At 46.2% G+C, this 27,865-nt stretch overlaps 1 protein-coding gene across 6 annotated transcripts; it reads right to left on the reverse strand.

The window, feature by feature from the left end:
- Positions 1-5,333: 5,333 nt before the first annotated feature.
- On the reverse strand, positions 5,334-27,865 carry LOC123993349 (proto-oncogene DBL-like). 6 transcript variants are annotated; one of them, XM_046295411.1, is made up of 29 exons: positions 27,753-27,865; positions 21,781-21,849; positions 21,513-21,627; positions 20,966-21,056; positions 19,084-19,203; positions 18,840-18,956; positions 18,398-18,547; positions 17,923-18,038; positions 17,532-17,646; positions 17,243-17,362; positions 16,487-16,678; positions 16,155-16,346; positions 15,693-15,864; positions 14,425-14,504; positions 14,003-14,088; positions 13,836-13,902; positions 13,637-13,752; positions 11,387-11,456; positions 10,272-10,364; positions 10,000-10,092; positions 9,323-9,451; positions 9,005-9,226; positions 8,593-8,685; positions 8,232-8,310; positions 7,886-7,949; positions 6,522-6,620; positions 6,040-6,152; positions 5,768-5,880; positions 5,334-5,416 (listed from the first exon to the last, which is right to left on the reverse strand). In XM_046295411.1, exons 1-28 carry the CDS (start codon positions 27,808-27,810, stop codon positions 5,864-5,866), a joined length of 3,048 nt encoding a protein of 1,015 aa, XP_046151367.1. In that variant the 5' UTR covers positions 27,811-27,865; the 3' UTR covers positions 5,334-5,416; positions 5,768-5,863. The 6 variants fall into 6 exon arrangements, with proteins under 6 accessions (XP_046151367.1, XP_046151368.1, XP_046151372.1 ...); XM_046295412.1 differs by having other exon boundaries at positions 21,781-21,846; positions 27,753-27,861; XM_046295414.1 differs by lacking the exons at positions 5,334-5,416; positions 5,768-5,880 and adding an exon at positions 7,424-7,614 and having other exon boundaries at positions 6,113-6,152.

Here is a 27,865-nt window from a genome sequence, read left to right on the forward strand (position 1 = left end):
GTGTGTGATGCTGCTGGACTGCCGGCTGTTCTAGGGAGGTAAGTCCTGCTCTCTCTGCTGGTGGTTTTAGTAGGTTTCTCACTAGTAATAAGTATACAACTCTCACAGTTATACACCAGCAGCAACTGTAGCAGCCTTACCATCTCTCTCTCAGTGAGTGTGTGTGGACATGTGTGTGTGTGTGTGTGTGTGTGTGTGTGTGTGTGTGTGTGTGTGTGTGTGTGTGTGTGTGTGTGTGTGTGTGTGTGTGTGTGTGTGTGTGTGTGTGTGTGTGTGTGTGTGTGTGTGTGTGTGTGTGTGTGTGTGTGTGTGTGTGTGTGTGTGTGTGTGTGGTGGGGGAGTCCTAGAATACGGTATTGTGTTATGATTGAGTTATGATATTTTAAAGATTCTGTAGGGATTTTTCAGGTTGAGTTTCGGGTCGGTTCTGATGGCAAGCCTTTGCTTAATGATGAACTGTCGTGGTGATACAGAGCTGTGTGTCTGTGGGTGGTGGGTGCCTTCACAGTAACAGCCAGGCAGTGTAAGGTGAAAAACGGAGAATGTGTTCTGTGGCGCCTATGGGGCACAATGTAGCTGTGCAGAGGGCTACAAGCTGCCGCAGAGTGGAGTCAACTTTAAACCTGAATGTAACCAAAATATTTCACACATCTGGTGACACATTTACCAGAATCTTACTTAAGTACTGTGTAGCAACATGTTATTACAGTAGTGTGACTACAATGTTACTACATTAGTGTATAGAGGAACTTGATGTCAAGTGTTAGAAAGGATGGTTGTTGCAAACTTTGGATTTGCATGTATACATACAGTACCAGTCATCAGTTTTGACACACCTAGTCATTCCAGGGTTTTTCTTTATTTCTACATTGTAGAATAATAGTGAATACATCACAACTATGAAATAACACACATGAAATCATGTATTAACCCTCCAAAAAAGTGTTAAACAAATCTGTTCTATTTGAGATTCTTTAAAGTAGCCACCCTTTGCCTTGTTGACAGCTTTGCACTCTTTGCAGTCTCTCAACCAGCTTCATAAGGTAGTCACCTGGAATGCATTTCAATTAACAGGTGTGCCTTGTTAAAAGTTCATTTGTGGGCTTTCTTTCCTTAATGAGTTTCCTTAAACCAAGAAGCTATGATGAAAGTGGCTCTCATGAGGAGCGCCACAGGAAAGGAAGACCAAGACTTACCTCTGCTGCAGAGTTTTTGATATTTTTTTTTTAGCTCAGCTAAGTTGTCACTACTTTTAGAAAATGTTCTTTGTGTAGGACTCTTAAATTCTAGGATGATACATTTTGATTGATTACAGATGGATTACTAGATCGTTTAATTGATTGTACCCCTCCAGTGGAGCATAACATCTATGCCAAAGAGGGCACAGAGCAGGACCACAAGGTTTTGAAGCAGTACAAACACCCTCTCTGCGACTCTCAGCGGAGTCTGTACAATCATGATATCGCCCTGCTGCGCCTCCACACCCCTATCCTCTTCTCCTCCCACGCCAGACCCATCTGCCTGGGGCCCGAGGTATTCACCGAAGACTTGGTGAAGGATGAGTCCTCGGCTGGAGTCAAACACATTACAGAAGACAGAGGTGCCATTTACAGAGAGGATGCAGTGTAAGGATAGCAGTAGTGCCCGTATCACCAAGTATGTATTTCACGGCCAGCTATGCTGACGTGACCAAAGACTTGCGCCGGGGGAGAGCGGGGGTCCTCATACCAACTGTTACCATGACATCTGGTTCCTGACTGGGATTGTGAACTAAGGGGAGGAGTGTGCCATGGAGGGGAAGTATGGGGTGTATACCAGTGTACACCAGACTAGCATTACTATAGATGGATACGTCACGTTGCGGCGGTGACCAAGGACATGCTGCATGATGACCTGGACGACTAACGCCTGACCTTTGACCCCCGGGGTCCTTAGGACCCCGTCTTGTTTCAGGTCTCGTTTTCAGGGTTCAATTCATAAGACGTCCATTTTGTATTCAAAGAGAAAGTGTCTCCTTGCATCGTCTTCCTCCAATCAGCTGGTGAGAGCACGTTTTACAAGGCAGATACCTGCATGTCCTACAGGTGCCTACTGTACATCATGGTTATTCATAGAACTATAATAATAATTTACTGACAGATGAAGGGACGAAGGCAAAAGGATGTCTGCAAATAACTAGCAATTGCTTTATGGTAATTTACTCTCGAGAAGCACAGATTAAAACAAGGTGCAGAACAAATGTATTATTTTAATAAATACTTTATTTGGTCTATATACTAAAATGCAGCCAAACAATAACATGACTAAAACAATAACCTGAAACCTGCCGTGTTCAGTCAATATTCAGTTTGCCATGCAATTTCTCTATTGAGAAACATTCAGCAACAAGCTTACAGCGCTCGTCAAAGACGCACAGCATTTTCAAGCATATACTGAACAAAAATACATTCAACACGTAACAATTTCAAGGTTTTACTGAGTTACAGTTCATATAAGGAAATCTGTCAATTCTAATATATTTATTAGGGCCTAATCTATGGATTTCACATGACTGGGAATACAGATATGCATCTGTTGGTCACAGATACATAAAAAACCAAATGGACCTTAGGATCTCATTGCGGTATTTCTGGACATTCAAATTGCCATCGATACAATGCAATTGTGTTTGTGGTCCGTAGGTTATGCTGCCCATACTATAACTCCACTGACACCATGTGGCACTCTGTTCATAACATTGACATCAGCAAACTGCTCTCCCACACGTCTCAAATCAAGTGATCTGTGGTTGAGAGGCCAGTTGGACGTACTGACAAATTCTCTAACGTTGGCGGCGGCTTATGGTAGAGAAAAAAAACATTAAATTCTCTGGCAACAGTTCTGGTGGACATTCCTGCAGTCAGCATGCCAATTGCCTGCTCCCTCAAAACTTGAGACATCTGTGGAATTGTGTTGTGTGACAAAACTGCACATTTTAGAGTGGCCTTTAATTGTCCCCAGCACAAGGTGCACCTGTGTAATGACCATGCTGTTTAATCACCTTAATATGCCACACCTGATTATCTTTTCAAAGGAGAAATGCTCAATAACAGGGATGTAAACAAATTTGTGCTTATGGAACATTTCTGGGATCTTTTATTTCAGCTCATGAAACCATCAATTTACATGTTGCGTTTATATTTTTGTTCAGTGTATATATATTTTTTTACATCACAGTTCAGTGCATTTTAGACCGAAGTAGCTCAAAAGAAAAAGTTACATTTTGCCATATTAAGATGAAAGAACCCACTTGACGCAACGCATGGTAGTCGAACAAGACTCTCAGTGTATATAGACATCATTTCACGGTGATGCATAGCTGCCTCACACAGCTACGGAACTTAAATAAACAACACAAGAAACGTGCTGCTTTCCAAGCTAATTTCCACATCAAAACGCAGCACATCAAAGGCAGGCCTCCGACTTCACGTGGTAAATTCATATAAGTCCGCAATCAATATTTAATTAAGCGTTCGACACAGTGGGTGTATTTCATGTTTGCCGTATGATCCTGTTTAATGGGAAACCTAAGACTAAGTGTGAGGCGATGGAGGAGGAGAGGAACTCTCTCAAAGAGGGCTGAGGGAGACCGAGAGCATGACATCCTGGGGAGAATTACAGCAGTCTCTGTTTGCTGGATCCATGCTGGTAGCAGCTCCTCCCCATACCTCCAAAGAGACATCTGAAGACCTGATTAATACACTTATATCACCGTGATCTCAACAGCTATCTCATCCCCACTGACAAACAATGAGTTCAGGAAATAAAATGGGAAATGAAGCAGGAAAATATGAAGCAGGTATTGCGTTCACCGATAGCTCGATTTCTATAGCGCCTTTGGAAATATATTAAAGCGTCCGGTTTTCTTTCAGCATGCATTCTCTCCTGTAGACCTTCCAGTTGTGTATAGGTCTGAGGTGAGGTAGAAGAAAGACTGTTTTGTTATTGCTTGAGCAAACATTTATTGAAGAGGAGACCGATTCCAAAATAGCAGGAATAAAAAGGCATTATGGCACGGGCACGTTCTGGCATTTCAACTCTTGGAGAGCGTAAGAGAAGGGTGCCTTAAGGAACAAGACAGCATGGTTTCCTAAACAACATGAGCATGTAGAATAAATGAACATGGAACCAAACAGGTCAACATTCAAGTATACACATCAAAAATGTTTTAAAAAAGAAGTATATTTTAAATAAATGTTTCAGGCGAAACCTGGATTGTAATGATCCATAAAAACACACACACACCAACTGCATTCTCACTGAATAGCAATAATGGTTAAGAATCCCTCAGTCGAGAGGTAGAGTCCATGGATGTATAACAGTCCCAATCCAGCTACAGCAACCCAACAGAAAAGGCCATTGGCTGGTTCGAAGAGAAAGTGAGGGAATTAACTTTAAGTGCCAAATCTTTTCACATGTCCCTTGTCCTTCCTTAAAACCTTGTGCATGTGTGCTGGTGGAGCCCTGTGCTGTCCAAAGTTAAGGTAACATTCATTAAGTTTGTCCACCACTGTCCATCACGGGTGGGAAAAAGCAGGTCTTCATGTTATTGGCCCAGAAAAATGTTAATCAATAATCCAAAATGTAAGCTCCTGCGTCCTTCATCAATTGGATAGTTGTCTCTCATCATGGCCAATCAGAGCACTTTGAGAAAGCAGATTTTAAGATATTTCATCAGTCATGACCTCACAGTGTCTAACGTATAACAGTCTGTCTGGTCAGACTGTGAATCTGTGCAAAGGTCCCACAAAAGCTGTTCTATTGCTGCCTTCAAATGCTCCTCTGAAGTGGGAAATACCCGACTGGGAAATTACCACTTGAATGACCCTCCCAAGTCGGAATTCCAAGTGGGAAAGTCAGAGATAGGGTTTGATACCAGAGTTTCCAAGTTGTGACTTTTCATCACTGACCTTTCACCTTTTCAACCAAAAGATGTTAAAGCGAATCCATTTTTGACATTGTCAAATGTATCAATGTGGATAATGTAGCTAGTTTTACAATATTGTCAACTTTAATCACGGTAAGCTAACTGGATCATCTAGCTTGCCATTGGTTGAAAAATTGTTCCAGAGTTACGACTTCATACTGTAAAGTTTCCCAGTTCCCACAAGCACTTGAAGGCAGCATTTGTCCTCTAAGGGGTGCTGAGCTTTCTGGCCTTCAGATTCCCTGGATCTGGATGAGAGAGGAGACAAATTATTCAAGCAAACCCATCAAATGAGCTACATGGCAGTGGAGGAGGATCAAGAGTACAAATGGCTTTAGAAACCTCTTCCCCTGTACTGCAACCATACCTCCTCGTCTGCTGTGTCCCAGAACCACGTGCAGGTTGGGGAGTGGGATGAGGCTCTTCTGCCTGCGACTCTTCTTCACCAGCCTGGAGATGTAGTGAGGGAGAGTATAAAAGAGGTTAAGGTGAAGGACGGGACACACTAATGAACGTTGGCCATTCACGGCGGCTTTGTGCGGTAGACACCTGCTGGGTGTTGATGAACATTGGCGATTCAACATGCAGAATTGTTAAGAAATTAAATGAAAATGACAGCTGATAGGATGGCCACCTGCTTCTTTTAACCATTTGCCTGCGCGGTCAGTTTTGTCCGTAAGTCTTTACACTGGCTATATTAGGTTCCCAAATCGGCACAGAGCCCATATAAAAGCCATGTCAAATAGGGTTCTGCCATTGGCAACCAACTTCACCACCAGGCATATGAGACGACACACTCACCAGTGGCCTTCGCTGTCCTCGTGCTGCAGCTGGATGACGTCACCGCTCTCGATGGCGAGGTCATCTGGGCCGTCGCGTGGACATTCAGCCGAGGCCTTATATCTGCCTGGAGCCTGGGAGGACAGAAACACGTCTGTTAGACTGGACGAAGGATGTGTAGCGGTGTATCCTACTAGAGGACGCCTTTTAAACATTTAGGAGCCTCGAGAGGTTCCTAACGATATTCTGATAAGCATATCTAGAAGGCTGTGGGTGTGGAGAACTCATCGCACCAGCTGAGCAGTGTCCTCCTCCTCGGTGTCTGACTGGTGAGAGGGGTCCTGACCTCCACCCCACTCCTCCAGACCCAGACAGATGTCCATTGTGTGAGGCGTGCCGGGCCCGCCTGGAGATGACAAAACACACGTTTGTTTTGAGTCACATTTTTTGGCTTGTTCTCTTATAGGTGCCAGAAATAACCAAGGTAAATACTTGGTAACTGTAGCGATAAATGCCCATTCAAATCCTGATGTGCGGCACTTCCGGACTCATTAAGAAGACGGTAGAGTCAAATGATAATATCAGTAGCTGTGCCTTTTCCCCCAGAGCTCCTCCATGTGAAAGGGATCACAATATATGCCTAAATAAATCCAATATCCAGTCAAGGGAGTTTCATGTATCACCTCTCATGACCCAATCACCATTATTACAAGTAGTTACCAGGTATCTACATGATTATGTTATGGGTACATGTCTGAGGGAGTGGTGTACTCACTGTGTCGGTTGCGCTGGTGATTTGGGGAGAGGGACTGTGGGTCTGGACTGCTCCTCCCTGACTGTGTCCTCTGAGCTGAATGACGCCCTCTGCTGTTTGCTGTGGGGAGCGACACAATGAACGAACTAACTCTGTGCTCTCTAACCTCATCAGACATGCTCCAAGTAGAGCATGCCCTTAGCCACAGATCAGCTTAACGTTCCCACATTCTAACCTTTAACCATTTAAAGGGGAACTGCAAAACTGACCTTAGATCTGTGGTTAAGGACAATTTCTACCTCAAACTCATCTCGCACCACAATGATGATCTTTCAGACGCCAGCCAAAAGGCCCCACGCCAAGCAACAATGTGACCAAGTGCAAACCAAGCTGACACAAAGACAGTGTGGGCTCTGGCCTGGTACACAGCAGACACATGCCGGCGCACGGAAAAATATGGTCTCGGTTCATCTAGTTCCTGGTTCATCAATGTATCACTTTGTCTAGATTTCACAAGCCAAATAACTTAAGATCATTTGAATTTAATAACCTCTCAAAAAGCGAGCCCCATCTAAGAAGCAGTTGTCGTGCTGAAAGCATGAGGAAATCAAGATAAATTTAAAAAATTAAGTTAAAAACATCCAAACCTTTGATTGTTTTTGGGGCATTCCATGCAAAATTGCAAATCCCATACAAAGATGGGTGTAGTCATTTTGGGTAGCATGTCTGAGATGGAAGGTCTGCTGGGACATCAAAAGACATGAGGAAACGTGCGTCTGGTGAATGTATGAGCCGAATGGAGACGCCTAGTAAAGGAGAGGCAGATGATGGTCAGTATGCAAACACAGCAGCCTGGTGGGTGGTTTAGGTCAGCTGAGCCATGCCAACCCGGGCCGGGGCATGCGGAGCTGGGCTGAGTTTACCACTGAGCGTCAGGATGGGTCAGTGGCGCTGGGGGCGGGGTCTGTTAGGGGGGCGTGGCCGGGGGCGTTGCCGGGGGCTTCGAGGGCGGGGATTCCGGGAACGCAGACACACAAAGACATCGGAGGACAGCGAGACAAAGTCCAGCCCCGAAAGACAGCCCGTATGAGCCCCTCCGGACGGCCGCACACCCCTGCAGGGGGGAGGGAGGGGAGGACAGCAACCAGACAGCTAAGGAGAAAGCGGGGCCTTCACACACACACACACACACACACTCTTCTTCTCTCACACACACCTCCTTCTCCTCCTCATTTCCCAGCTTTATACCTGCTTGTTGATATGCTCCCGCAACACCATATATCATAACCATCTGAACAGCTCACTGAACTGCCTGCCACACTCACACCAAGTGGGGAGCTGCTGTGACAACTGAGGGGTGTCCTACAACACCCAACAAGACTGACCTCTCAGACATGGGCGGAGAACGTCGGATGTGGTCTGGCATCTGGATGTCGACACAATGCTCATCTGAGAAAAGAAGCGGAAGAGGAAGACAAAGAGGCAAAAGGATCGTTAGAAACAAGAGAGGGAAAGGGAGATACCGAGTCAGTTGCCCAACTGAACATACTCAACTGAAACGTGTCTCCCCGCATTTAAGAGGAAGTTCAAGTTAGGTAGGTGCATTAGGTAGGTGCATTAGGTAGGTGCATTAGGTAAGGTGCAGGCTAAGTCTATTGATCTGAGATGAGGTGAGTTAAACCAGCTCTTTGCAGAGTGCGCTTTGGAGAGCGATGTGAGAGACGTCCAAACCTTTGAGGAGTTTCTGCTGGTTGGTGAGGATCCTCCGCAGCTCCCCGAGCCAAGCTGTCTTAACCTCCACTGTGGGAGCCTGGGAGATGGAGAAGATCAGGACAGATTAGAACGCAGTCAACGTATAGTAGGAAACACACTTTTCTTTGCATCTTACAGGCATGATTTCAAAATGGCCCTACAGTAGCTTAACACATACTGTACCGTAGCAATACATGACATGAAGTTGTCACAACAAATAACAGAACAACACACAGACAATGAACAAGCCAGTGGGTGGTAGAGTTATTGTCTTTGTTCGGAGAATATAATGCTGCATGAATAGCATCAACAGTCACTTCACAGCAGGGGTGAGCCTTACCTGAACGGCGTACACCTCCTCCCTGCCACTGTACCAGATCTCAAACTTCTTCACATCTCCCTTGACGTTCTCTGTAATCCCCACCGCACTCATCTGCCGGGACACACACGCACACACACAGTCTGCACCTGGGGCCTACAAGGACATGCCACGCGTCACGTCGGGCACACTTCAGCTACATGTTACATGGCCGGCCCGCCGACACACACTCCTCCGCCGTGTGAAGGTAAGAAGCTTTAGCGTACATCAAGAGGAGAGCAGCGGGTGGTGATGCCATCCGTCACGCCCCGTAAACATACACACACCCTGACACACACCCCCACTGACGCCTTGACACGCAAACCAAAACAAACATCCTTGCGACAGGGATCCGCCTACACACACACACAGAGTGTGCCGCCTACACACACACCTTCAGACAGTGCTTGAAGCTGTAGGAGGGGGTCTTGTCTGCTCCCTCTCCATGCTCCTCCCTGCACTTGCAGAAAAGCAGGGCTCTCTCATACAGGAACAGGTGTCTCTGCGTGGGCTTGAAGCGGGCCAGCTCCTTCATACGGGTGGGGCCTTTCTTATGGCTGATCCACACACTGAAGGAGCCCTGCATCAGCACCCGGCCCAGGTCACACAACTCTCCCTGGGGGGGGGGGGGCACGGGACAGAACACAGGGTCAGAGATACAGGACAGCACACTGTCACACACAACAAACCAAACACACACAGGACAAGTCACCTGGTAGCCTGTGATGGCTATCTGATGCATGGAGTCATTGACTGACTTGAGGAGGTGGAGCATGGCTGCTAGCGCCGCCTGTAGTTCGGAGGTCCCCTCACAGCCTCCTGCACTGTACTTCAGTAGCTCCTACAGCGCGCGCACACACACACACACACACACACACACACACACACACACACACACACACACACACACACACACACACACACACACACACACACACACACACACACACACACACACACACACACACACACACACACACACACACACACACACACACACACACACACTAATGTCTGGTAGAGATCAATATCTGGTAACAAAGAAATCCTGAAATTCTCCAGCTGTACCTTAAAATAATAGTCCTTGTGTTGCATGTAAGATGTTCCTTATTTTGTCAGATAACAGAGAATCACGGGACAGAAAATGGAATCCCCATTAACCAGACAGGATTTCTCTCTAGTTTAATGTGTAATCCTTCACGTCCTGCATTCAACTCATTGAAATAAATGTCTCTGTCTAAGGCCAGGTTATGTCACAGTGCTGCTAGCACCGACAGAGTGTTGGGGACGTTGAATTATGATAACGTTTCGGCTAAGATAAAGGCCGCAATATTGGCACGGTGTGCTGCGTAGAAGCGTGTATGTTGGCCGGTTTCACTAAGGTCTGACCTTCAGTAGTAGCTGGTACTTGGTGAGGCGTTGTACTGGTTTCAGCAGGTAAGAGTCCAGACCCAGTTTGTGCTCCAGCTTCTTCTGACACTCCTGTAGAATATGGCAGGGAGATATTGGGAATCATGTGTTACGGTTATAACAACAGGGAACCTAATATAAATAATCGATCATTTTGTGCTATTAAAATAACAAATATGTCTGGTATTGTGGTGTAGTAGTAGTATCGCTGAGTACAAACATTTGGCACGAATAGAAAAAATAAGCATGACCTGGAAAAAGGCACAGTCCGAGTACTGCCTCCATAGTGACTCTGAGCGAGGCTTATTCTGACAGTAGCACTCGTACACCTTGAAATTCTCCTTCTGGAAATACACACATACATTTCCAATGACACACCGTCCGTGCCAGACTGTGACACGCATGTGCTATGCGGATTACGTCGACTCGGTGTCAGAGCGATTTCCACGTGGAGGGCGACAACACCACACAATGAATTAACTCTGGACTCCCTAACCTCATCAGACATGTTCCAGGTAGAAGTTCTCCTTAGTCACAGATCTAGGATCAGCTTCACTTTCCCCAAATCCTTTAATGCGTACCTTGTACCTATGTTTGTCCTGTGTCTTCCTTGGGTGCTAAAATTCATAGTTTAAAAAAACATAGCATTTTACGCAACCTCTGCCAAGGTAAGCGGTGTTTGTTAACGGAGAAGGAGCAGCCCTGTCATATAGCACGGCAGAGCTTTTTGTTTTGGCAGGTGATGCATAGAATGCAATTTTCTATTTAAAAAAAAACAATCGATTCCAACTCCCCCTAGCAACTAACAATCAGGACAGGTAAAGTAAAAAAACTGATCATTATAAAAGTATAGCGTGGTAGTGCATGTTGGAAGTCGTTAACTTCATGCTCCTTTGGAAAATAGTGGAATAATTACCTAGGGTCGGATTACATAGGAGAACGTTTTCGTCAGAAACTACGGGTTGCAGCACACAAAGATAATAATGCCTTTACACAGCACAAACATAGGTAAAAGTTACACCTTAAATGGACATTTTTGCTGAAGTATCACCTGACACCGACTCGGCGGAGTCGGAGGTACACGCCGCCAAAACTCACCGCCACATAACTCTTGAGTATCGTGGAGTTGAGAATTCTCAGCTGATATAGGTAAAGACATTCTTCACAGACAAACTACCAGGGGTATTTATCTCATACCCTACTTGATCCGGGTCCTGCTGGTTCTGTTCTACCTGATAATTAATTGCACCCACCTGGTTTCCCAGGTCTAAAATCAGTACCTGATTAGAGGGGAACAATTAAAAAATGCAGTGGAACTGGCTTCCCGGTCCAGAGATGAGTTTGAGGGCATATAGACGTTCCTCACCCGCTCCAGAAAACAAGCCCCTACTCCCTCTGGGGTCTCTAGGCAGCCCTCCAGGTCATGGAGGAACACCCTGTAGAACCCAAGAAGTCATGAGTCAGAGGTCAAAGACAGATGAGGTCAGTAGGTCGCACCCTAACCACACAGAGCAGCAAACACCATCACCACACAGGCCCCTATCCAGCACTCCTCCATAGATAATGACTAGCCACCCACACATCCATGCCACTGAGCCCCCAGTGTTTGCCAGTTTCCTCTCTCGTTGGCATAATCAAACGCTTGTTAGAGCAACTGGCATTTAACACTAGTTAGAGAGGCTCTAATTGGCTTAGGGCCTCATGCAGTCATCCAGTTTAGCCTTTCAGCCCAGCAGGGGAGCAATCCCAGCAGGCAGGATATATAGGAAGCAGACAGAGCCACTCAAACAGTTGTACATAAACTAACTCACACAGCTGGCTAGAGGAAACTGGCTAGTAGCTACTGTACTGGAGAGATGGTTGTTTTTTTAGATGGAGCGGTAGTTCAAAGGTTATGATGATGCAATTACTGCTTTAAACTTACAGTTCTTTGAGACTCCAAATGCCTATAGAAAACATGACCGACTTCTCACAAGTCAATGACAGTGCTGATCTTTCCTCTTAACTACAGGAGATATTTAGATATAGATACACACAGTGCCTTCGGAAAGGAGTCAGACCCCTTGACTTTTTCCACATTTTGTTACGTTACAGGTCTATTCTAAATAAATATATGATTTTTTAATCCTCAATCTACATACAACACCCCATAATGACAAAGTGAAAACAGGTTTTTACAAATGTCAGCTAATGTATTAAAAATAAAAAACAGAATTACCTTATTTACATAAGTATTCACACCCTTTACTATGAGACTTGAAATTGAGTTGAAATTGAGCTCAGGTGCATCCTGTTTCCATTCTTGATGTTTCTACAATTTGATTGGAGTCCACCTGCATAATTGAAGGTCCCCAAGAACACAGTGGCCTCAATAACTCTTAAATGGAAGAAGTGTGAAACCACCAAGACTCTTCCTAGAGCTGGCCCCCCAGGCAAACTGAGCAATCGGGGGGGGGGATTGCCTTGGTCAGGGAGGTGACCAAAAACCCAATGGTCATTCTGACAGAGCTCCAGTGTTCCTCTGTGGAGATGGGAGAACCTTCTAGAAGGACAACCAGGCCTTTATGGTAGAGTGGCCATACGAAAGCCACTCCTCAGTAAAAGGCACATGACAGCCCACTTGGAGTTTGCCAAAAGGCACCTAAAAGACTCTCAGACCATGAGAAACAAGATTCTCTGGTCTGAAGAAACCAAGATTGAACTCTTTGGACTGAATGCCAGGCATCATGTCTGGAGGAAATCTGTCACCATCCTAACAGTGAAGCATGGTATTTTACCCCTATTTCGTCCCAATTTTGTGATATTCAATTGGTAGTTACAGTCTTGTCCCATTGCTGCAACTCCCGTGCAGACTCGGGAGAGGCGAAGGTCGAGAGCCACGCGTCCTACGAAACAGCACTGCTTTTTGACACACTGCTCGATTAACACCGAAGCCAGCCTCACCAATGTGTCGGAGGAAACACCATACAGCTGGCGACCAAAGTCAGCGTGCAGGCACCCGGCCCGCCACAAGGAGTCACTAGAGCGCAATGTGACAAGGATATCCTGGCCGGCCAAACCCTCCTCTAACCCGGATGACGTTGGGCCAACTGTGTGTCGCCTCATGGGTCTCCCGGTCACGGCCAGCTGCGACACAGCCTGGGATCAAACCTGGGTCTGTAGTGATGTGTCTAGTTTTGTGATGCAGTGCCTTAGACCGCTGCACCACTCGGGAGGCCCAGTTTTTTATTTTTAATGAATTAGAAGAAAAAAAATCTAAAAACCTGTTTTTGCATTGTCATTATGGAGTATTTTGTAACTTTATGAGGAAGAAAAACAATTGAATCAATTTTAGAATAAGGCCGTAACGTAAACAAAGTGTTAAGTCAAGGGGTCTGAATACTTGTGTATGTATGTATGTATGTATGTATGTATGTATGTATGTATGTATGTATGTATGTATGTATGTATGTATGTATGTATGTATGTATGTATGTATGTATGTATGTATGTATGTATGTATGTATGTATGTATGTATGTATGTATGTATGTATGTATGTATGTATGTATGTATGTATGTATGTATATGCGTGTGTGAGCATGCATGTTAGCCCTTCCCAACTGATGTTTCCTTGCCTGCTGTGGAAGTTGTAGATCTCAGGCATGTTGCCAAACAGGACGTTCCTCTTACTGTGCAGGATGGGGGGCAAGAGCCCCGCAAGGGCCGGGTTCTCCATCTCTCCCCTGTAACCCTACACAATACGCACATAATCAGAATACAAAACACACTGTTGTAATCCAGTAATAGCTGGGGAAAACGCTGCTGTGCTCTCACCAGCAGCACTGACAGCAGCTCCTCCACATAGACCCTCTCTGTCTCAATCAGCTCCCTCATCACGTGACTGTGGAGACACAGGGCCAGAGGGCCTCGTTAGTATTCTGTCTGAACATAAGGAATCAGGAAGAGCACAGCAGGAATATGTAGAGGATGAGAAGACGGACCGTTTGAGAAGGTCTGGGCTGTCCTCTCCTTCCAGGCTGGAGAGCAGGGAGCTCCTATTCTCCTGGTAGTCATGCATCACCTCGATCTGAGACGGCCAGGACATACAGACAACCATTTTAATGAACCTTTATTTAACTAGGCAAGTCAGTTAGGAACGGTGGGTTAACTGCCTTGTTTAGGGGCAGAATGACAGAGTTTTACCTTGCCAGCTCGGGGAATCGATCTAGCAACCTTTCTGTTAATGGCCCAATGCTCTAACCACTAGGCTACCTGCCGCCCCTACATGGAGGGAATCCACCTAATGCATTTTCAGTTGCCATAACATTCCCATCATACATGTCATTATCACAGCCACAGGTGACGTGTGTGAACTGTTCTATACTTGACTTTCATCTTTCACGTCCTTCTTCGACCATCTCACCTTTCTGGAGGCGGGGCTTTTCCGGGACGTCCTCTTCCCAGGGAGTGACAGATCGAAGGAGAACTTCAAACCGTCGACCCCTGCAACAAACGACCTCTCAGCTGAACTCGATAACACTGTAGGTTTCTATGCTTTTGATGAAACACCAGACCTGTCTGGACAACATGTTAACAATGCTAAGTACAGCATAATGTCTCCACGTATGCTTTGATGAAACCATGACGTGGTGTACGGCACAGTAGTTAGGACTAACATCACTCGATAGAGCCATCATTACAATGAGTAGATGCTTGCAGCGATTTGACAATGATAGTAGGTTTGAAAGGTCCTGTGGGACCAGGTTGTCCGGCCTTTGACCCCGGGGATGACTGTTGGTCCAGGGTTTACACTTGATACTTCTCTTCTGATGGACGGCTAGTTAATCATTGGTAATAAGCAGCTTGCAGTGGAACTCCAATACTACTATATCCTCTACGAACACATCACCCACAGTACTGTCTGGTGTAAATGGCTGACTGACTGTATCCGTTTGATCACGTGCTCCTCACATACCCTAAGACCAGCATGTGTGTGCGCGTGCACATTATCACACTAAATCAGAGCCAACACATTTATCTTCATCTCCCCTCTTATGAAAGGGGTTTCCTTCTGTGTGTGAGAAACACACCCACACGTCGCACCTCATTACTAATTGGGTGCGGTATGGCTAGCTTTGTTCAGCCCTGCCTGGAGGCGAGTGGGAGATGAAAGGGTCTTTGCCGTACGTGGTTCATATACATTATTACCATACATTACACAGCTCGCATCACGGCTAACCGAGTATCCCCCAAGGACTGATTATAGTGCTGGGCTCTAACAGCTAGCTTATTGGTAAAGGTGGACCGCTAACTGAGGTCGAGCACAAAAGACCCTGGGCTTCCTCATTACTGGAGCCTGTGGTCTGCTGTTTTGATTACTGCTTTGTGGCCTGGAGGATGGTGTGTGAAGCCCTAGGCTGAGGACACGGACGACACCCAGTACCCAGGGGAGAGGGACGGCTGTCAGGCCAGAGGCCAGGGGAGGGCTGCATACACAGGGCCTGGGAAACAGCAGAGCCCTGGGTGGAGGCCTAGCGGAGCTGGATAATTAAAGTGTGCTGTAAGCCTCTCTAACCCCAAACAGTCAACTGTAGTCTGACAAATGCTAATGTACTGTATCAAGTGTGATTGAATGTGTGTGATTGAGTGTGTGTGTGTGTGGTGTGTGTATATTCCACTGCCTCCTCTTACCATGTTTGGGGGAAAAGAGTGGGGACTTGGAGCGGGGCGGGCTCTCCGCCCTGGGGGCCACTAGTTGGATGGGAGGGACGTGTTTATCAGCCAGCTTCCTCAGACAGACCTGCCTGTTGTGGATCATCTCCTGCACCACCGTGTGCTTCTCAAATGTTTCCCCTATCTGGACCTGGGGAGGATGGAAGAGGAGCTTAGGACATTCATATCGACGCAAAACCTGTATTGAGTGTTAGTTAAACAGCCGTTTATAGCCTTTATGCAGTCTTGAAGGTTGCCTGAAGGTACCATGACCAGAAATGAATGCTTGTATAAGTCCTGTAATATTAGATATATTACGGGTTGATAGAAAACATTGAGAATGGATTATACACAGATGGGTCAGGGGAAACATTACAGACGGGGTTACTCTTTAAACCATAAGGCTGTTTGTCAATGAGAGACACTGGCTTGGTGTTGGACCTGTATCTCTGGGGTGAGGACAGACTCAAACTCCACGGCCAGGAGGTCGGGTCCTGAGCTGAGGAGAGACGGAGCCCGCTCCAGGAATCTATCCATGTCCTTCAATGCAGCCTGGGCCCCGTCCTTAGAATGGAACTTATCCACCAGCTGCTGAGCCAACAGGTAGGCCCCATCGTCACACCAACTCTGGGCCTATGGAGGGGATAAGACAACGATGTCACACCGACCAGTCATATTCGCACTTGGCCGAGTATCAGCGTGGTTGTTTGTGTATGATGTTAGATTTGTACTCATCTGTGTGCAATAGTGTAAACAGTGTGTGTGTCCTCTACCTGGCCGAGGCGTAGCAGCAGCCGGTGGGCCTGGGAGAGGTGTGTGCGTTTCACCCTCAGAGCATTATTGAGCATGTCACAGCGGTGACGCAGCTCGTTGCTGCGCTGCAAGATCAGGGCCATGGCATAGTGGTGACTGGCTGCCAGCTGGTGCCCATGGAGGATGATTATCTGGGCACTGACCATCTCCTCCTAGCAACACAACCAGGACACCACAGTCAGTTACATACAACAAGACATGGCATACAGGAGGCCTACATACACACAGCATCACAATGACAAATACACTTCAATCTGAGCTACACAACCAATTGTCACAGCCCCTCCTCTGCAGTGCAGGGGCGGCTCCTCCTGCAGGTAGAGGAGGGTCATTAGTGATTGGAGTCACCTGGGCTCAAAGTATCCTCCTCCCCCTCCTCCGTTTTGCATAGTTTTCACTCAGTCATTCACACACACAGATTCATGCATCCCTACACTTTACATACACCTTACATTATGATACTTTCACACCTCATTCCTTTTTCTTTGTTTAAAGTTAATAGTTTTGGTTTACAATAAAGAACCTTTTTGATTGGCCTATACCTGTTGTTCGCGTCCCCTCATTTTTGCCACAGGCTAATGAGCCGGTCTGTGACACAATGCTATTACCAAAAGCCAGAGTCCATGAGAAGACAATCTCTGCCAACCACAGTATACAGTATGTGTAACCCTGGTCCATTGATCTGATCAGGGAAGTGTCCCCTAGTAAACACTGACCTGTGCGTGAGCCTCCAGGATGTCCAGGTCTCTGAGTGTCTGCTCTGTCTGAGTCAACTTCTCCCCTGACGACGACATCTCTCTCTCCTGGGACGCCAGATGCTCCAGAGACAACTCCATCTGACAACGAGAGAGAGAAAGACATTAGTTCGAGACATATACCCCTCCCAACTTCAAAACGTCCCATCCGATCTCAAATTGAACTGTACACCACGTGTCCTCCCTGTTCTAAGAGTTGCCTCTCGACAATGAATCAACCATCATCAATTATGCAATTGATCAGTCTCACCTCCTGAAAGCGATGTTCGTATCTGAGCAGCTGTAAGTACTGTTGCAGTTTTAGATGATGCTTCTCAAAGAAGCCGTCAAAGGCTGACTCCATGCCCCTCAGCTGAGCTAGTAGCCTGAAGATCAGAGACAGAGGTTATAATCTAAAAATGACCTTTATTTAACTAGGCACGCCTCCCCTATCCCGGACGATGCTGTGCCAATTGTGCGCCGCCCTATGGGACTCCCAATCATAGCCAGTTGTGATACAGCCCGGGTTTGAACCAGGGTCCGTAGTGACACCTCTAGCACTGAGATGCAGTGCCTCAGACCAGTCTGCCACTCAGGAGCCCCATGGCCACTCTTTAGGCAGACCGTAGCATGATTATCTCTGAGGTCATATAAACACACACCTCTGCACAGTCTCCCAGTCCAGCCTGACATCCCAAAGTGAATCCTCCTCTCTCCCCGAGGCCTCCAGGCTAGCCAGCAGGTGACGACCCTCCTTTGATACTGACCGTATCGCTTCCTGTACAAGACAGACAATGATCAAGACAGACAAAATGGTTATAAAATATCAGGGTGACCATGTAGACTAGTCAGTTAGTCTGCCACTGATATAGAATTGTAACATATTATGATAGAGTCTAGTGTAAAACATAGTGACAGAGGACTCATCATAGATATAACCCATTTTAGCATGGACATTGCCATTGAGGGCTTCCTCCATTTTAAGGTAGTCAACTGGGTGGGGATTTCTATGAGCAAATCAGCCAATGAAGAAAGGGAAAATCTATTACTTCAATGGCACTGCCCACAGACGGTATAACGGCACAGATACAAAGATGAGTCCTCTACCTCTATGGTATAAAAAGGGTTGCAGTATACCTTGAGTTTCCTGTACTTGTCAGTGTGGGTTGAGAGGAGGCGCATGATGGCGGTGCCCTCAGCTGGCAGTTTGGTCTCAGCCAGCTCTGTGCCAAACGCCTGCAGCATCTGAGCTATGTCCTTAACTGTCACCGCAAAGCTCTCTATGGCCTGGAGGGGAGCCAGAGAGCACACACACACACACACACACACACACACACACACACACACACACACACACACACACACACACACACACACACACACACACACACACACACACACACACACACACACACACACACAGTGTTTCTAAATGTATACTCTGATGTCATCACTCAGAACTGTGCAAACATACAGGCCAAGTTTGAATGTGTCTCTCTGCATCAGATATGTTGTAACAGAAGTGTTGGGGGTTCAGAGTGGCTGCGTGGCGGATGCTATGTAAGTGTAAAGTATGTACTGTTCTTAGAACGATCCAGTCACTGTGGCAGTAGTCCAGGGTTCCACCAAACTCAGAGGTCAGTTGGTTCTCATCAACGTATCTCAGTAGGTCTGTCACAGAGCTCAGCATCACCACCTAATAAAGGAGAGCTACAATAAGCTGCACATGATCGACTGTGTGTAGTACTACGCACGCTTCTTCAAACATGAGATGCCGAATGCCGTGTGGTGAAGTGTTGGATTTGGCCTCTGATCTGCCTTACTGGCATCTTGAGCATGAAGTCCTCCTGGCTGAAGCGGAAGCCCAGGTCTGTGACGGTGCGCTGGAAGAAGCTGGTGGGTCTCAGCACCAGCACCAGGTGGAGGTTCCCAGGGAAGGAGGCCTGGAGACGGAGAGGGACACAATCACACCCCCGGGGTTGGACAGTGATCTCTGACCTTTGACAATTCCTGGACCATGTCTTTACCCAACACTACGCCAGAGTCCGTTCACACTTCTGGATGCATAGAGGGATAGGCATTTGGCAGCATATGCCACTGACAGGACATATTGACTGCACTAACAAGCAATCATCCGCAGTCAGACAAAGCAGACTCACCCACTGTCCATCAGATAAGGAAAGCCAGACATATCCTGCTAGCTAGTGCCTATCACAGGTGTATTACAGTTGCAGTCGATATCACATGGATTCACTAAACAAGAGCAGATAGTAGGTAGTCTGTATTTTTTTAGGGATGAGGCGATTTTCATAGTGATTTCCAGCGTCAGATCACAAGTAAAGCAGTAGGCTAAGGGTGACAATCTGATGAGCTCAATTTGAAAAATAATGCTCACAACCATTTCTCACGCGACTGCGGTGGTGAAGGTCTGCTAACTAACAAATGGGTTTGGTTCAATTGAAGTTGCCAGCTGTTAACGCGTGAACATGTGCAGCACAGAACATCGACATTAAACAGTGGGAAATGGATTATTCCCCCAAAAGACCGATGCATTCCTTTATAGAGCTCTTTGACATTCATTCGTCCTATCTAAATCTAGCTTCAGGCTACCGCAAACATAAACTCTGCCCTTCAAGCTCAACATGCTAAAATAAAATATCACTGCTCGGTTTGTATTTATATCAGCAAGTTATCTTTCTCGGTCTCACTGGATCAACCGTATGACTAAACTCAAATCAGGCTCTGCACCGCAGTGCTACGCTTAGCATGCTGATGTCAGTGACCGATGCCGCATTCACTCTGCCCACCCAAACTCAAGCACAACTATTTTAGCACGTAATCAAACTATGTAATAAGCGCGTTACCGGGCTCTTCCGTGTCCTGTGCAATCCTCGGCGCTGGCAACTCTCAGCCATCGTGTTAACAGCCATTTATGCGATAACGCTAAAACCTCGCCCGTTCCGTCGCTAACAAATTGGTGCCAAGTTACTTGGCCCCTCTACCCGGCTGCATCAACGTTGCTGCCATGAGGAGGGTGGCAGCGCTGTCTGCAAGCTCTCCCTTCCTCTAACCTTCTCGACTTCCCGCTCTCCCTCATTTTCCGCCGAAATATAGCGTCATCATGTAAATATCCAAGTAGCGGAGTGCTGGCTCTGCATTTTGATTCCCTCACGACGGGACTTTATTTTCATACAGTGAATACAGAACAATTGATTAAGAAAATGATGTATGCGCAATAATAAACGGTGACAAAACAACTGCAGTATTTTAATGAAAATCGCACAAGAGACCATCCCGAAACAGCAGGAACTGAGTGGGGGTTAATTCAGCACCATGGACAACTCCCCAATCTGACGTCGTCTGATTGTATTGATATTCGGAAGTTTTTGTTTTCCACAGCAGCAAATCATCCGTTCTTTAGTAGGATAGAGCCAGGCCTAAACTAGTATCGTTACCATACTTCCACAGTAGATTTGATTTGGTTTCCGACCATTCTTGATTTCTTTAAAAAAGTATTATTATTTAGTGTACTTGTTTGACGTGTTACTGCATTATTAAGAGCTAGTAACATAGGAATTTCGCAGCCCCCTAAAATAAGATCTGCTAAACTGTGTTTGCGACCAATAACGTTTGATTTCATTTCCACATGCACGAGAGTGCATGTATGCACGCGGAAAAAAAATGCCATGACTTTAACTTGCTCACCGCAATTCGGGCAAGTGCTGTTTTGATAGAGGTCCATGTATCCAGTCTTCTGTCTAAAATGATGATGAATTTTACACCTGGCTGTCTTGCTCTGCAAACACAAGAACCAAAAATATTTGAACACATGTACCTTTCACCGAACAAATGTATACTTTTACCGATAAAATGTACAGGTATAGGACCTAAAAACTCTGATAATATGCTAAATTAATTTGACAACAAATTATATTTTTTGGTACAGAAGGAAGGACCACAGAGTGAATACATTAGACAGGGACATTCATCGACTCTTGTGACCTGCACTCATCCAATGATATGATCCCTCCTCCCCAGGGTATACCTGCTCTGAGCTGGCACAGAGGACATCACTAGGGCATCGAAATAGATGAGGGATAGGGAGTATCTAGTGCCATCTGTGCAAAGAATTCTAACTCTGGACTAAAGCAGGCACACACTGCACTGCAGAGAAAGAGAGAGTTGTGAGAAGAGAGAGGGGGGGCTATAGAGATGAATATTAGGAGGGAGTGTAATATGGTGGTTCACCCACCGAGGTATGAGGGTGAGGTATGTTAAGACTTTGGCTAAAGATTCCTCTGGAATGTCGCTGAAAGCCGAGTATTCTGGGAGGGTCACGATCACGCTAGAGTCCTCACCACGCCCCCCTGTGAAGAAAAATGATTTTCATAGGAACAATCATACTCAACAATGTGTTAAACAAGGATATTACGTTCTTTGCGGACGCCTCACTCAAATAGTCGCCGGTCAGAGGTTATGAACCCTCAGTAGTGGGACAAGACTAAGTAAAGTGCCCCCACCTGACAGGTAGGCCACCTGCTTCTCAATGTAGCCGTCCACCTCCTTCATACTCATAGAGACTGACACTTCTGTGGGAAGAGGGGTGGGGGGAGGGAAGAGAGAGATTAGAATAACAGGTCCCAATGAGGCCTCTTTCAACCTGTCACACAGTGGTTATCATTCATAACTTGTCCCATAAGAATGATGAAATAGCAGAGAGAAATACTGCCACCCAGTGGTCATATGTAAAACAACATTACAGTAGTAAGAAAGGTATCAGACTCTCAGCTGTTTGGTTCAAGTCAGTCAATCGTTCTGAGGTGGGTCTGGACCCCTTCTATCCACTGTGTCATCCAGGCTAGAACAGCAGGAGGCAGTCACTATACCTCTCCATACCCTTCTCTCGTCACCAGGTGAGGCAGCAGGAGGTCATATACTGTTTACACTACAGGAGGCTGGTGGCACCTAAATTGGGGAGGATGGGCTCTTGGTATAGGCTGGTGTGAAATGGCATAGAATACGTCAAACACATGGTATGAGCTGTCCTCTCCTCACCAGCCTCCTGTGGTGTACACCAAGCTGTGGTGGCAGGCAGCACTGACTCGCTCCTCATTCCACAATGTTGAAAGGACTCTACACTGCATGTAACATGAATATACAATGATATAGTGGGATGATTGAAGCAACACTGAAGACTGAGTTTAAACTCCACTATCAGGCATTATATAACTCTAAAGTAAAAGTCGTATATAGTCATATATAATGCTCTGTGGTAAACTAGTTTATGCAACCGATCACTTGATTCACATACGCTCAGTCTCCTTGTGAATAATACACAGTATTAGTAAATATGAATAGGATTTCATACACACAGAGAGATGCAGTATAAGGAGAGAGAGAGAGGAGTTGTGTAGGGAGAGTGAGAAAGAGAGATATGCAGGGTAGAGAGAGAGAAAGAGGGGGGAGACCGTGTCGAGAGAGGGAGAGTGTGTCCTTTTCCACATCGATGTCGTCGGGGGTAACAGTGTCTGGCGGGGGAGTCAGCGGGTGGAGGGGTAATGAGCTCTGCAGATCTCTGGCTTGAGTGTATCAGAGAGCTTGGAAAGGCAACATGTGGTGCTCATAGGCCGTTTCTAAATAGTTCATGGGGGGTAGATAGTGGATGTACTCCTGGACACACTGCATCTCTTGTACAGCGGACGCCAACAATGTCTACTATGCAGCTTCACAACCAATGATTGTGTCATCCCTTAATGAGGCACAGCATATGACAGACGATGCCATTTGTGACTGTAATTTAGAGGCAATCTAATGAGAAAAGGTGAAATATCCTTTTCAGGCTACCATTCCATATCGCTCCGGCAAAACGCCAACGCCCACTCTTCTCCACGTTGGGTCTGGATTTGCCCCCCTCCCCAACGTCTTTTGGAACGCAAACACATTCTGAACGTTCTGATTGGTCCCTGAAAACGATAGGTTGGGCCAGAGCCAGCCTGCATGATGACGTTATCCACTTTGATTGGTTCGATTCGTTAGAGACGATCCAATCGCGGATTAATTTGTTTTGTACAATGCCCCTCATTTTGACGTCACACAAATGAGTTCCAGGATGGCAGATTTAGACAATGTATGTCGTAATCGATAGAGCAGCGGAATTAAATTCAGGATGAGTCCTCAGGCAAGTAATATCCGGAAACCAGATACAGTGAATTCGGAAAGTATTCAGACCCCATGACTTTTTCTACCTTTTGTTACGTTACAGCCTTATTCTAAAAATGATTAAAACATTATCATAATAATCCTCACACTACACACAATACCCCATAATGACAAAGCGAAAACAGGTTTTAGAAATGTTTGAAAATGTATTAAATATTTAAAAAACAGAAACACCTTATTTAGAGACCCTTTGATATGAGACTCATAATTACGCTCAGGTGCATCCTGTTTCCATGATCATCCTTGAGATGTTTCTACAACTTGATTGAACATGATTTGGAAAGATACACACACCTGTCTATACAGGTTCCTACAGTTGACAGTGCATGTCAGAGCAGAAACCAAGCCATGAGGTCGAAGGAATTGTCCGTCGAGCTCAGAGACAGGATTGTGTCGAGGCACAGATCTGGGGAAGAGTACCAAAACATTTCTACAGCATTGAAGATCCCCAAGAACACAGTGGCCTCCATCATTCCTAAATGGAACAAGTTTGGAACCACCAAGACTCGTTCTAGAGCTGCCCGTCCGGCCAAACTGAGTAATCGGGGGAGAAGGGTCTTAGTCAGGGAGGTTACCAAGAACCCGTTGGTCACTCTGACAGAGCTCTAGAGTTCCTCTGTGGAAATGGGAGAACCTTCCAGAAGGACAACCATCTCTGCAGCACTCCACCAATCAGGCCTTTATGGTAGAGTGGCCAGACGGGAAGCCACACCTCAGTAAAAGGCACATGACAGCCCACTTGGATTTGCCAAAAGCCACCTAAAGACCCTCAGACAATGAGAAACAAGATTCTCTGGTCTGATGAAACCAATATTGAACTCTATGGCCTGAATGCCAAGTGTCACATCTGGAGGAAACCTGGTACCATCCCTATGGGGAAGCATGGTGGTGGCAGCATCATGCTGTGGGGATGTTTTTCAGTGGCAGGGACTAGGAGACTAGGCAGGATTGGGGGAAAGATGAATGGAGCAAAGTACAGAGAGGTCCTTGATGAAAACCTGCTCCAGAGCACTCAGGACCTCAGACTGGGGTGAAGGTTTACCATCCAACAGGACAACGACCCTAAGCACACAGCCAACAACACGGGAGTGGCTTCAGGACAATGCTCTAAATGTGCTGGAGTGGCCCAGCCAGAGCCCGGACTTTAACCCAATCGAACATCTCTGGAGAGACCTGAAAATAGCTGTGGAGCAACACTCCCCATCCATCCTGACAGAGCTAGAGAATCTGCAGAGAAGAATGGGAGAAACTCCCCAAATACAGGTGTTCCAAGTTTGTAGCATCATTCACAAGAAGACTTGAGGTTGAAATCGTAAAGTAAAGGGTCTGAATACTTATGCAAATGTGATATTTCCGTTTTTTCTTTTTAACTGGTTTTGCTTTGTCATTATGGGGATTGTTTGCAGATTGATGAGGGAAAAAACAATTCCATCAATTTTAGAATAAGGCTGTAACCTAGCAAAATGTGGAAAATGTCTTGGGGTCGGAATACTTTCTGAATGCACTGTATGATAATAGGCAACCAAAACCATTCTGAGAGACTTAACAGCACACACACTGCAGCCGCCTTGCCTGCTCCTTACTGTAGGCATTATACTACACAGATGAACCGCGGGAGAAAGCTTGTGCTGCAGGCAGGCTGGCTGCAGTGTTTTTAATATGCGTGCTAGTCTGTGATCCCAGGATGAGACTCCGCCACGGCCCCTCTCCAATCAGCACTCTGCACCACTCATCACATGGTGTAAACCACTCGGTCTCTGCCTGGCATGCTAAACAAGATGTCTGCACAACACACCCAGCCTCCAAATTACGCCTTCTATTTTGCAGCTAGTAAATAAATATTCCCGCTGACTTGATTCATCAAAGCACCAAAGCCTAGTCAGGTGACTTCACTGAGTAGTGTTTGCTGCTTCAAAACGCAAATAACCTGTGTTTGTTCTGCACTGGCCCAGAAAATGATATTCCCCATTAAGCATAAGTGGGTCCTGAGACAGACTCCCAGACAGCTGGACAGATTAAAGGCTCAGGGTAAAGCAGGGCTGGCCAGGCTGTGGCCAGGCATCCTGTCCCTCCTGATGACATACTGTAGTGGTTGATCTGTGACAGTCCTGTGTCATTTGCTGAGAATTAGCCAACCTGCAGTAGCTGGCACAACTTTCTTGTAGTAGTCCAACAAGATTCTGGTTATTTTCCTCCCTCTATTCCCGTGCTCATTTACTCAAGAACCCCTCCCCAAATAGATGATCATCAACATAATTTAAATAGTTGTTCTCTGCAAAGAGATTGAGTCATTTAGACGTGAATGGGACACATTTTGCCTAGGTAAGACCCTGACAAGAAGGGTGCCACACAGCCACTCAATTTCAGTGCCATCACACGACTGGCACTGCCCGTGCCATGAGGCCAGTATGTGGGCACACTGGGCGGGCTGATGAGGGCAGAGACTTATTCCTTCAGCCAACAGTCACTGATGTCTCAGAGGCTACATTGTGTGGAGAGAGAGTAATATACTGCATACGCTGTCCACAGCCCTTGAGACATAGGGAGACAGGCACACACATGCAGTTATTCAGGTTTACACAAGCCGCACACACACACACACACATGCAGTCATTCAGGTTTACACAAGCCACACACACACACACACACACACACACACACACACATGCAGTCATTCAGGTTTACACAAGCCACACACACACACACATGCAGTCATTCAAGTTTACACAAGCCGCACACACACACACATGCAGTCATTCAGGTTTACACAAGCCGCACACACACACACATGCAGTCATTCAGGTTTACACAAGCCGCACACACACACACATTTTTTTACAAGGGCCATGACTGTTTTGAAGTCAGCAGATATTTCTTTAACCATCCAGGGCTTTCAGCGTTAAGGGGATTATAGTGGAGGGCTATTGAGGGAAAATGTTGTCGGAAATGACTCACACGACCATCTGGACTCATGTGAACGTGATGTGTCTGATTTATCATCTAGGTTTCAAGCTGCTCTTTTTTGCCCTAGTATCAATATGCAGCAAAGCTAATGTGGGTGGAAATGACAGACAGGTTCAAATACAACCAGGTGGAGGGAAGTGAAGATTTAAACTTACAGGTAACTGATCAGTTGTGTCTGTGTGTGAGAGTGAGACTGTGTCTGTCTGCAGGTTTTTCCTTCGTCAGATATAAACGTACTGCAGTGCCTCCAGCAAACTCCACCTGGTTAAAATAGAACCTACGGAGGATGGCCTTTCCCCCCCAATGTCCCCATTACCTTCACACACAGCCAACACTCCCACGAGGGACAACACCTTCACACAGGGACAGGGACACCTCCGACACTACACAGGGAAAGTACAGGGACAGGGACAGGGACAACCCCCCTTCCCAGGGGATGTACAGGGAAACCGGTCAGTAAACAAGCTAGCAGGGCTCCACAACAAAGCAGTGCCAAAGAGGGTTTACCAACACAATGCTACTAGTCCTCTACAGAGTAGAGAATCAGGTTTACTACAGCTACAAATCACCACCATCCAGGAGCAGTACCCAGACTGAGTCCAACAAACTGTCACTACATCTCCAAAGAAAATAGCCCTTTCCTCCTCATGTACTTGATTCCAATAGAAACTAAAGGATAGAGGAGAATGGTGTAAAAGACATGGGCACTGTTTATCACCTTGTCTGTCTTCTGTAGCGTCTGGGCCATGACAGGGATGCAGTGGCACTCGTTTTCATTATTTCATTGTCCAATCTGTCCATCTGGCTGCCCTTACAGGATTCATCCCCCAATAGAGGAATGTATCGTTTACGACTAGACTTCAAAAAGCTGCGAGCAACCATACAGAACTCTACCTTGATAGTTTCCCTAATCAACTCAGTCACACAATACATCTATTTTGTATTACATTTCACTGACGGAACGGTTTGTTTGGCATTTCTCCAAACACACCAAGATGTCTAGTGTACTTAAAAATATCTCCTCTACGTATGATCGCTATGGATGCAAACTATCCCCCCAGGGTTTAAAAATAGCACATTAATCCCTGCATGGATACATAGGGTCCCACTGCTGGATGCATCAGAAACCATCCAAACAATAACACACAATATACACCTTAAACTGCCACTATGCTTTAAATAGTTTCTATTGCGACACCGTTATGTTTCCATATACCACCCTTAACATTGCATTATATGTCTCCATATACCACGATATGTATGCCAGTGAGAAGGGGGAGGGTAAGGGCAATACAGGAGAGGTACTCACGCTGCAGTGTGTTCTCCAGCTGAGAGCCAGCCTGCAGAAGACTATGGTAGCAATCCATTTCGCTCTCTGGCTTCTGCTCCTGTTCAGTCTCCACCTGCAGTGAAACTGGGCCC

This window comes from Oncorhynchus gorbuscha, linkage group LG13 (genome assembly GCF_021184085.1).
Source record: "Oncorhynchus gorbuscha isolate QuinsamMale2020 ecotype Even-year linkage group LG13, OgorEven_v1.0, whole genome shotgun sequence".
In the NCBI taxonomy this organism is placed as follows: Eukaryota; Metazoa; Chordata; class Actinopteri; order Salmoniformes; family Salmonidae; genus Oncorhynchus; species Oncorhynchus gorbuscha.